Raw genomic sequence first — 11,331 nt, 5'->3', positions numbered from 1 at the left:
ACTGTTTGTGTTAGGGAAAAGTGAACTTAGCACTTTCAAGAGCTGAGGCCTTAAAAAAAGTATCAGAGGTTGTGAAATGTATGACAAAATTGGGAGCACTAGTAATACTGGAACAGAAACAACGCGACACATGGCTGGGTCTCGGGCTTAATTCAGAATTCTGGCCAGAATTTTCATAGCTATTAGAAGTAATTAGACATAGTTTTCAATCCATTTCTTCATGCAGAGAAAGCAAGCTGTGAAACTTGAGTTGCAATCTAGATGTCCATTGAATTTTGTTGTTTTGACTCAAATTTGTTTCCAGCATGATACTGTAAGAGAGAGAGGAAAAGAGAAATATTTGACATCAGCTACGAAGGCCAACAGTTTGGATGATCCTCTCCTTTGTTAGATGAAATAGGCTCTAGCACTTCTTGACTGAATGTGTTTCAGTGTTTTACGTGAGTTTTCAGGTAATCCAAGGCACTATGTGTTTACCTCCCTTGTCACTGATTCAGGCTTAGTGTCACCCTGGATGTTTCTGCAGCTTCAGACATCTTCTCAATGGATTATCACTTTTCAGAGGCAGTGGTGGGGTGATGAAATTCTTTTCCCTCCTCTTCCACAGGAACCATTACATCATTCCCTGGGAAAGACTCTGTTTCCTGCTCTGGATAGTGCATTGCCAGTTCCTTTTCCACGTTTTCTTGGGCATCGACATTGCTTTCAGATCCTCTAGCAGCACAGTTTTTGCCACTAGGCACTTCTGAAATGGACCCCACAATAACAGTGTCGGCATTCAAGATGTATAATTTCTCTGAAGAAGGAAAAAAAGAGCGCTGAGCATAGTTAACAATTACTGCTGACCCTAGAGATTTTTTGGTTTCATGCAAAATTTTTATTCGGTACTCAGTTTTTCTTCCCCCCCTACCCTGTTCTTTTCTTAATCAGGCATGCAAACCAAGCCCATCACTGTGAAAACACAGAATTCACTAACCCACTACAGCTTTTGGAATTCACAGGTGGTAAGTTGTCTATTTTCATTGCTTATTTATAAGGTGTGTTTAATTTTGAAATGAAACCACTAAACACACTTAAGTGATAAAGAAGGCCTGCACATTTTATACTACACTGTCTGGTTTTACACCACTATCAAGGGGACCCTGGGAAGTTCAGATCAAGTAGATCAAGCTCCCATGGGATGAAGCCACTGCGCGATAGCTACGACTACAGGAGACAGACAAATTAGAAAAGGCAGTAGTATATTCACAAGAGTCTGTTAGAAGCAGCAATTAATCAGGATATGGGGAAGATAGATAAGGAGAATCCAAGGTTTATGCTCCTGCTGTTTCGAGAAGCAACATTACCTGCATTAAAAGCAGCCTTTGGGCAAGGATCAGCACAGAACAGAAATTCTGCGCAATTATCTGGGGTTTTAGGACCAGCAAAGAAGTGAGTTTCTTACCAGTGGAGAATCAACTACAAAATTTTCTGGGATAGACTTGAACCCTGTGTCCAACTTGTTGACCCTACTTCTTTACAAAAGATAAATAAGGCTTTTGTTATGGCTTGGGCCATTACAGTTTATTCAGAAGGATGCTGCAGATCAGACACTCTAGGTTATTGTTCACAATTGCTTAGAGATTTGTTTGGGGGTTTGTCAAATCATCATATTCACACCCAACATCCACTGGGCAACCTGTGCCAGTGCCTCACCACCCTCACCAGGAAGAATTCAGCCCCAATCTTTGTTAGAAGCTTTGGACAGTCTGCAGCTTACTAATAATCTCAGAATGACATTACGTGCCCATGGTTGAAAAACTGAAAGGGTGAGAGACAAGAAAGGCAAGACTCACCAATTCGATTATTTGTGTGGTCTCTCACTCGAGAATCAGCAGGGCATTCTGGGGCATTTCCATTGCTCTGTGTCACATCAGTCAGACTCACATCGGGACTATGTGTTTTTTCTGTGCTGGAGACCAAGTTATTGTTGGTTTCCAAAGGGGGGGTTCTGGCAATTAACTCCTTCTCTTCTGGCTCACTGTCAGTAGTCAGTACCATCTTCTGCCACTACAAATCGGAGAGCAGAAGTGGGGTGAATGGAAAAACAACATAGTGAAGATTGCAATAGGCCTACAGAACCATTCTGTGGGCTCAGAATAACATACTGTACTTCACAGCATCACTGTCACAGGGAGTAAAAAGTTCCAAAGTGCCTACCTGATATAGGAACTTAAAGTTTCTCTGAACTTGGTTCCTGCATCACTTAAGGCCATATTTTAAAAGAACGTTTCTAAGCTAAATTCACAGATTTTCTATGACATTTGCATGCATGTACCTTACGTCCACTGAAAACCAGTTTCCTGTATCTGCTTGGATGCTTTGGTAAATTCTACTGCCTTGTCTGCAATTTAGATGCCAATGAACCTTTATAAACACACCTACTTGTCATTTTGACTTTGTGGCACAAGTCTCATACTGTATGCTCTGTTGCAGGGTCTGCTATCCTGTAACACAGTAGCAGCTGCATTCTGGGGGGCTGAACCTCTGTATAACATCAGTATGAAAGACAGAGGCTGGAGGTAAGAATTTTAAGGGATTTGCTCAGAAAGAACTTTAACACGTTATTTTTCATGTTTAGTTGTGAGATAAGTATCAGAGGACAAACCTGTACAGATGTGTAGTCCTATGGTGAGGGTGTCAAACAGTCAAAACTGAAAATATATGGCTTAACGTCCTCTTAGATTTTGCAAAGACCTACCCCGCTCCTATGGAGGAACAAAACAAGCCAGAGGTTGAACTGGTTGAACTTCAACATGGAATTGCCTCAGCAGGACCTCAGGTAGGAGAAACAAGTTCAGACTAGCTATTATGTGAAGAATTAATTACAAACAGTCCTTTAAATGAGGAGCCAGAATTTGAGAGAGGCTAAAGGTCCTGCATCACAATTTTCTGGTTCTTATCTCTGTTTCTGTTTCCACAAGGTTGGGGAAAAAAAAGAAAAAGACATAGTAAGATTTTGAAATGTGCAGTTTAAAACTCTTGCTCATGTCTGACTCACTATGAAAGCAAGAGTGGAAGCTCCTCACAATTCAGCAATTAGCACCAGTGCAAATTATGATAGCTGATTGCAACCATATTTAGTAGAATAAGTATTATCTTGTAGATAATACTTATTAGTTAGTTATTTAGTAAAGCAAGAGTGGAAGCTACTCACAATTCAGCAATTAGCAATGACTGAAATTATGATAGCTGATTGCAACCATATTTAGTAGAATAAGTATTATCTTGTATGTGTGCAGATATACAACACCTAAAAGCAAACTGATTTTAAAAAAAGGAACAGTCTGAAGAGTGTTTTAGCAGATATGGACATTTAAAGATAACAAGCCCAATAAACTGAGAAGACTCAGAGGATGAAAGTTGCTGTAATTGTACTGAAAGTGGGCGAATGAAACAAAGCTGTGATGATGTCAGCAGCTGAGGAACTGCTTCCTGTTGTTACCATACTGACTGATATTCACCTTGTTCATCTGCAAACTATTCTGTTAAACCAGAAGCTGGTCCTGAGGGAAAGCCTTCCAGACAAACAGTACCCACTGTGTACCCACATTACAGTCATACCAAATCCTACCAAGAGGGAAGGTGACATGGAGGGTGCAGAAGAGGGGTACTTCTTGTGTGACGAGAGCAGTAAGATAAAATGGGACTGACAGAGTTCTCCCAGAAAGCAGAAAAGGCCTGTTCATCCTGTGATTCTGGATCTTGTCCCATAGAATGCAATGTGAATGTCATAAAACCAAACCAAATACTCCCTTCACGAGCAAGATTGGCAGCGTGACATTATTTAACACCACATTAAACATAGCCCAAGGCACGAAAGTAGCAAATCCTAGCACATCTCATCACTGCACCTAGAGGATCATGCATGGCAGAGGAAAGTCCAAACAAAAGGTCTGGCACTCTTCAACAGGACATTAGAAAATATCATTATTTACATTGGAAGGGAAAGCGATCTGTTTTGGAATACTGTTCACACTTACTGCGTATTTGTTCACTAGTTCAGAACCTGCAATGGAAAGAGGAAAAATTCTCAGAAGAAAATTCACAGCAATCACAACAATGTTAGTATTGGCTCTGAAATACCACCTAGCCAGGTCCAAAAGTACCCTACTGCCCAACCCACCTGTGTCATGCTTTCTTTACCACTGAGGACAGACTTACATGACACGGCTGAGGTGAACCCGCAACAAGCTGCTGCCAAGACTGTGAGGTCCTGCTCTCCCCAGAGCCCTCTGTGACCATCCCTATCTGTCCCCACGCCACAACTGGTATTCATCTAATGAAATGATGAACTGATTAAACTTTCCAGATAAGCAGAAGACAGACTGAGTAAAATTAAAAAAAAGTTAATAGCCTTTTATTGGATTAACAAGTTGGACCAGTTCATCGTGTGGTCAGATGAATACTAAGAGGATGGAATTTAATGCAAGGATGAAGGAAGGGAATACTGGGGAAAGAACAAAGGTGAGAAGAAGGGAATGTACAGCATCCTTCTGTAGTACCATGAAGCTAGACGGGCTCAAGTCTGCTATCTAATTTCACCCTGACATGCAACCACCTTTCTTTTCAATGCATCAGCTCTGTAACGCTGCACAGTAACAGCTTCTAAGGTGTAAGGCCAGTGAGGAAGCAAAAATTCCATTTTGAGAAAATTAAGCTGCATGCAAGAGGTTTTAAATCATAATCCTGAATCCATAAGCATAAAAAGCTCAGATGAGCGGTGATCAGGAGAACCTAACACAACAGATGAGAATACATCAGTCAATGGAAATGGCAGTTAATTGGACAAAATGTGTGTATTCTAGGGGGATCTGTACAGGTTGCTGTGGCTAACACTCACGTTTTTTGAACACCCACGTTTGAGTGCCCAGAAGCATCAGCCCGGGCAGTGGGGAGCCAGTGCCGCCTGCTGGTGCCAGCACCCCCAGCTCCTCTCGGGCTCCACGCTTTCACTTAAAGTTCCATATTAAAACAATCCACTTATCCTTTACACACACGGATTACAAGCCCTGGTCCATCAATCACTCACCTTGAGACCTGAGGCCCGATTTGTGCGAAAGGACGGAATGCAGGTGTGCTGATAAAAGAAACCATTCGTTTAGCAAAACTCGTCATGGCTCTTAACAGCTTTACCACACCCAGGAGTCTACAGCCAACCTACAGCATACACATCCTGCTTGCTGGAACAGAGGGAATGTGGTTCTGCAGGCACACCCCACACGTAACTAGGCAAAGCTGCTGAGAGTCAGTGACAGGAAAAATCACTCTTCCTCCCATGCTCAAAGTCCAACCCTATCCCAGGAACAAACAAATACTCAGAAAACACTTCTGGTAGCATTTAATATCAGTGTCTGTAGTGAGAGAAGAAACCACCGGGTGCCCTTCCCCACCCAGCCTGTAGTATCTTCCTCCCTAAATTCAGAGCTGCTTCACTCTTTCTCTCATGTTCTCCACCACGCTGCATGAACAGCTTGCCTACAACCCTCATCTGACCCACCTGCACCAGGCAGTAGTAAACATTCTCTTCCCCAGTGACCCCTACAAAATTTGGGGATATTTGAGTCCCCAGTTGGCACATACTTGGAGATCAAACAGCTTGCTACGTATTGCAGCTTTAAAAACTCACGCTTTCCTTTGAGGATGAGGATCCGCTTCTTGCAAACCTTCCGTTTCCAAAATAACAGCATGCCCACAAGTAGCACTATCACAGAGAGAACCACTCCCCAGAGAACTAGACCTATAGCACAGAAAGGGAAAGGAGTACAGGAAAGGCTAAGGAAAGGCAGAGGGGGAACTATGTTCTATGTTTGGGCATAGAACCACGGACAACATTTCACAAATTGTAGAGAATTTGCAGGAAGCTCCCACATAATAAGCATTTACTAAAGATATATCCAAATAAAACACGCTAGACAGAGTAAATGCTGTATCTTTGTTACCTCCCATTGTCATCTCCTCCCTGGCTGAGGTGGGGAAAGTGGGGTTTTCCGTTGTGGCACGTAAGAGGATACTATCAGTGGTCACCAGGTTGTCCTCAAGCCTCCTTAGGTCAGAGTTACTTGTTTCATTGCTGACTCTCATGGTGAAAGTGCTTGGGGTGAGGTAGGTGGGCAATTGGTCCCCACATACCTGATCGTGTGTGGCATTTCCTTTGATTAGTGCTACTTTGTTTAACTTGGCACAGCTAGGGAATGAGAGAGAACAGTGCATCATGCCTTTTGTCATTTTTGTACCACCTGCATTTATTGCTTTCAGTCAAAAAGTCATTAACCTCCTTCTCACCCCTGTGGCATTAATTCTTGACCTGGATGCAAACCCGACACACATGTGCATCTATAATTCTTACTATTTAATAAACTAGAAATGAGACAAGAGGGATCCCTCCCTCCCTTCCTCCCTCCCTCCCTTCCTCCAGTACAGAGCTGTGCAACAGGTATAGAGGCCTTCTAGGCCCAAAGCTATCCCATTGCCTCTAAGATACATCTGTATACTTTGCACAAGAAGTGACAGGTGTCCCTTTTCATCCTTTATTAACTTCAGTTAATTGGTTAGTCACTTTAAAGACCTCTGGACTTACTTCGTGTGGGGCTTGCAGATGTCAGTGCTGGAGGTCAGATCAGAGAAGGTCCCAGAAGGACACTCTTCACAGGTAACATCATTTGTTGAGGTGCCTGAATAAAAATAATGACCACCCAAAAGGCATCAGGTCCAGGCCTATGGATCAGGAGAGGCAAGCTAGACAGGTAGGAATTCCTACCTCTGACTTTGACTCCAAAACCAGGCTGGCAAAGAGAGTGCTGCTGGCATCGTACGCAGGTGTTCAGAACAGCGGTTTGACAGAACAGGCCTGGTCGGCACTCACACACGCGGCTAGAATTGAAGGAACAGGGCTCTTTCTCCACAAGGTCAGACTCTGTGGGGAAGAAACAGATGTGGTAAGAAAAGGATCACCCGGCAAGGAAAACACAAAGCAGGGGCTGAAGACGAGCAGCATGAGTTCAACGGCTCAGGGAGCAGAACAGGCTGCTGGCACTCTTCGTGATGGCAGCTTCAGTTATGAATAATCGGAGAATCCCGTAGACAGTGGCTTGTAACATAAGACAGCAGAAATCAGACTTGGATAGCTTTGGATGAGAGAATTTTTAGGTATTCCCAGGCCACATGGAAACAATACTGATTATGTGCAGGACAGCATTCTGCTCCCCAGTAACTGAGGATGGAAAATTTTGCTGCTGGAAATTCTAAGTGAATAAAATACAAATAAAGTGTAATATAGAGAGAATATAACTGTGAGGTGTGTGTGAGGGCAAGCAAACCTTTTGCACATGACACGCAAGCGTCACATCGTGGCTTTTGGAATTCTTCATTCACATATTGTTCAGGTCCACATCTCATGCAGTCTTCATCGGGGTGCCTAGGACACGCTTTCTTTTTAACATAGCCTGGAAAAGAAAACCAAAATATGCAGGGCACCTGTTCAGAATCACAGGAGACAACTTCTGAAGCGTTCTTGTTTGTTCATTTACCTGTCAGACACACTACCACAGCCTTCTCCCTGTACCTGTCATTTGTTTCTCTAGGGCCCCTTTGCCTCTCCCGTTCAAGTGTGAAAGGGATCACAGCTGTCCCGGTACAGCAACACTGTGGGTGGAAGTATCACCGTCAGTATGGATCGCTGCAGAACGGGCACATGGCAAGTCATTTGCAGACAGAAAAGACCACCAAGTCTAGTGTGAGGGCAATATTGTCCTGCCATCACTAAGTTCCCAGGAAATTGTTTTTCATGTTTTCTTCTTGACTGTAGCAACTGAGTGCTGATAATTTGCTACCTAAGGCATCACTTTTCCTTTCAAAACCTGCCAGAATCATGCCCAAGGATTCATGCAGGAACAACCACATGTCCCATGTTGGGAAGGAGAGGTAATTCTTTGCCTGTACCCTATGTACCCCTAGGAGGTTTGCAGTAGGTTGCTTTCTGAGCGGTCCTGCTAGTTTTACAGTCGCCTTCACAGCTGTGAGATGGTTTAATTTTCCAGTTGTTTTCCTTTAAACAAATAAAATTACGTTTGTCTTTCTGATGCTCAATGTATATGCTCTACGCTTTCTTTGCTCAACTCTTCCAACTCGCCTGGCCTCGCTGCTCATAGCTGGCAAGCACGCTACCCTGGATCTCACAGACCTTCTATGGATATGCAGCATGTCTGAATTAGATGACATCTGGAGGTCTTTGCCAAACTTAAGCTATTCTATGACTATGTTTGTCTGGTAATCGCTTTCTAGTGACTACCTTTTAAAAGCAGCCCTCCAGCAAGCTCTTAACCACCTAAGAGTATAGGAAAGGCTGGGACAGAAGCATTCATACTGTTTCAGCTCCTGAAGCAACAGATGAAGTATTCCACCACTTGCCATAGTGCCAAAGAAATTGAAAGGCACAGTGGTCAGCTGTGGCCTTGCCAGGAGGTAGAAATAACTACCAGAGGGTAAAGAACAGTGGCAGCTGCAGAAGCAAAAGGAAAAGCTAAAGCAGCAACAAAAAGATAGGAAGAGTTGAATTTTCTCAGGTAGAAAAGAAGAAAGAAATGGAGCCCAGTTTCAGCATCCAGTCTGCATCACCCAATCACAAGGAGGTAAGCACAGGGAGGAGGAACCTGGCAGGGAAATAACTCCCCTACTATGAATTTTGGCAAGCATGATGTAGGAGTGCAGGTAAAAACAGCTCTGCTGTATTTGGCCCACTAAATAACACCAGACAAGCCTGGACCACATCACTCCCACCTCCTTGAAACTACTTGTCTGGGACTATTCTCTTCAAGAGGGGACCTGACTGCTGAATCTCAGCACTCAAGCTGCACACGTGTCTACCTGCATGTGTGTCATTTTCCCCTTCCTTCCCCCAACGACCCAAAAGCTTTAACTTCAGTTATTTGAGTTTTCCTGTACACATGGGTCCCTCCCTTGGGGGACACGTGCCCCAGGTGCAAAGGCTTTGAAGCTTGCCTATCAGTGTCTTCTGGTGCTGTTCTCCACTGCCTGTGTTCACAGCTCAACAACCAGATAAAAGCCTGAGCAGTAGGAGTACCAGCTGCAATCACCTGTACAGAGAAATGTACTGAAAGTAAGTAGACAAAATAAGTGCTTTAAGTGTTTTTCTTTTGTGAGTATGTGCACTCATTCACTCCTGAGGAATTGCTGTTAACTGTGGGTGGGAAATTATCTTGACTGTTGACTACAGCACTGCCTTGTAGAGCTGTGTATCTGATTTAGAGTCTAAAACAAAAAAACAACCAAACAAAAAAGGTAAATCCCATAAACAGAATAAACAGAAGTGTAGTGGAACACCAACTTCTGCATAATGTGAGCTGTTCTAGCATATACCATTATTTCCTATGTAAGTCTCTGTTCCTCCCCCTGGCAAGAGAGAAATATTTTGTTCTGTGATGACAAAAAGTAAATACTCATCTGGTATCCCAGGTATAAAGTCTCATTTTAGTTGCAGAAGTAGGTAAGTACATGGAAAGAGATATGACAACTGCAGATTAGAATGATCTTTTGAGATCTGGTTTGAAGCTTATCTTGAAATTAACTTTGAAACAGAGGATGGCTTGCATGTGGGCCAGTGTACTCAGAAGCTACACATCTGTAGGCTGGAACACCATGGAAAGCAAAGCCAAGCTGCATCAAAAGTTGGAGATGCTCCACTTCAATTAAATGGGATTTTAGAAGAGTTTCTCTTTCTTTGCAGTGAGCAGTTGAGTTCGTAGCAGATATGATCAGGTTATTGTTTGAAGGGCTACTGGAAGATTAAAATGAAAAAGGATTCTTACGAGTTTCTGTTGTGAAGGAGAACCTGCAGGATGTGAAGAGATGTCCACGACTGATGTGAAGATGTGGCAAATAATGAGTTTCAAGAATAAGCAGAAGTGAAATGATTGAGACTGGTGGCTCATGACAGCCAGATGTAAATCAGATCTCTGCTTTTCACAAGACCCCACCATGACATCTGCCATTGTGGGAGCTTTTGCAAAGTATGGTTTTGAAGGAGAAAAGAGCTTTTCTTGGGACTGGCTCAGAGTCAGATCCCCACCCTTTTTCTTCTTTTACAAGACCAGTTTCTCCATCCCTTGACCTTGTTTATTTATACAGCTTCTGAACGTTTCTAGTGGTGTGGCCAGCAGTACAAGAGGTCCCAGCGGGAACCGCAACGGAACTGACCATAAATGCTAGCAACCAAGCACTAAACCCCTCTGTCTTATTAGAGCACAAATAAATGTCAGAAATTTCCTTTCAGAAAAGAAAAAAAGAAAACAGAAAAAGAAAACGTTTCTGTGAGAAGAGCTGTGTGATGGTGAAGTACCAAAAAATGCCCCACCCACTGAGGGGGTTTTGGGCCAATAGGGGGAGTTTCAGACATTTCCAGAACCCTTGTCTCACCAAGGTGTTTCCTGCTTCTGACCTCACGTGCCTCTGAGTCACAACGAGCTGCTGGCAAAACTCTCTTTGTCCCCTGAGGAGGGGCTGGTCCCTTTCTCATGTGAGGCACTTTCTAAACTGTTTTGATTACGAGGATAATGACAGATTTTCCACATCTGCATTTGATATTTTTGTCTCTGATCAGAAACATTTTTAGGCCAATTTCCCTGTGCTATTTCATACCCTGAGGCAAGCTGGAATGAACTCTTAGACCTGCCTATTTCTAGCTACTTCAGAGTACCAAGTCAACCGACAAAAGACATTCACAATTCTAGCAACTTACCTTGTCTGCAATTACAGACTGTTTGCACGCAGACTGAGCAGGAGCAGGGCAGTGGAGAACAAGTTCATGGCTGGATCTACACTACATAGTGATTCATGAAGTTGTACTTTTCTTCAGGGACAAAAAAATGCAATTCTGCCAATACACATGTTTACTCTGTGAGAAAGGCTCCCTGTTAATTTGACTGAATTATAAACATACTGACCTGAGGGACACTGGTAACAGCAGCTCCGTGAAGTTTCATCATAGAACCAATTCTCATGTGTACCACAGGAATGAGATGGGGTTAATGATGTCTAGAAATTGAAACAAACAAAAGACACAATTCAAAACCAGTCAGTTCTGTATGAGTGCAGACCCCGGTATCAGTCTCAAGTGACGATAGCAGCAGACAGTAAGGAAAACCTTACAGCTCTTTGGAAGTTCTAGTATCCCCAAAGCAACTAAAGTGCTGGTGCGCACATGCTTAAGCACAGATTGCGATATTCAGTGTATTTAGCATTTCTTCACTCAGCATTTAAATTACTTCTCTGCAA

General features: G+C 43.2%; 1 protein-coding gene across 1 annotated transcript; it reads right to left on the bottom strand.

The window, feature by feature from the left end:
* Window positions 1-551: 551 nt before the first annotated feature.
* Window positions 552-11,091, bottom strand: TNFRSF8 (tumor necrosis factor receptor superfamily, member 8; the record flags this gene model as incomplete). Its single annotated transcript, XM_010149588.1, has 10 exons — window positions 552-796; window positions 1,836-2,043; window positions 4,023-4,048; window positions 5,072-5,119; window positions 5,669-5,779; window positions 5,982-6,226; window positions 6,620-6,713; window positions 6,800-6,955; window positions 7,359-7,484; window positions 11,001-11,091. Coding segments are annotated over 10 exons (1,350 nt in total), but the record flags the coding sequence as incomplete, so codon positions are not given.
* Window positions 11,092-11,331: the final 240 nt, after the last annotated feature.

The sequence above is a fragment of the Eurypyga helias genome, unplaced genomic scaffold (assembly GCF_000690775.1).
Source record: "Eurypyga helias isolate BGI_N326 unplaced genomic scaffold, ASM69077v1 scaffold48353, whole genome shotgun sequence".
Lineage (NCBI taxonomy): Eukaryota > Metazoa > Chordata > Aves > Eurypygiformes > Eurypygidae > Eurypyga > Eurypyga helias.
Note: the sequence above shows the minus strand (reverse complement) of the source record. Positions and strands in the feature narration are given on the sequence as shown.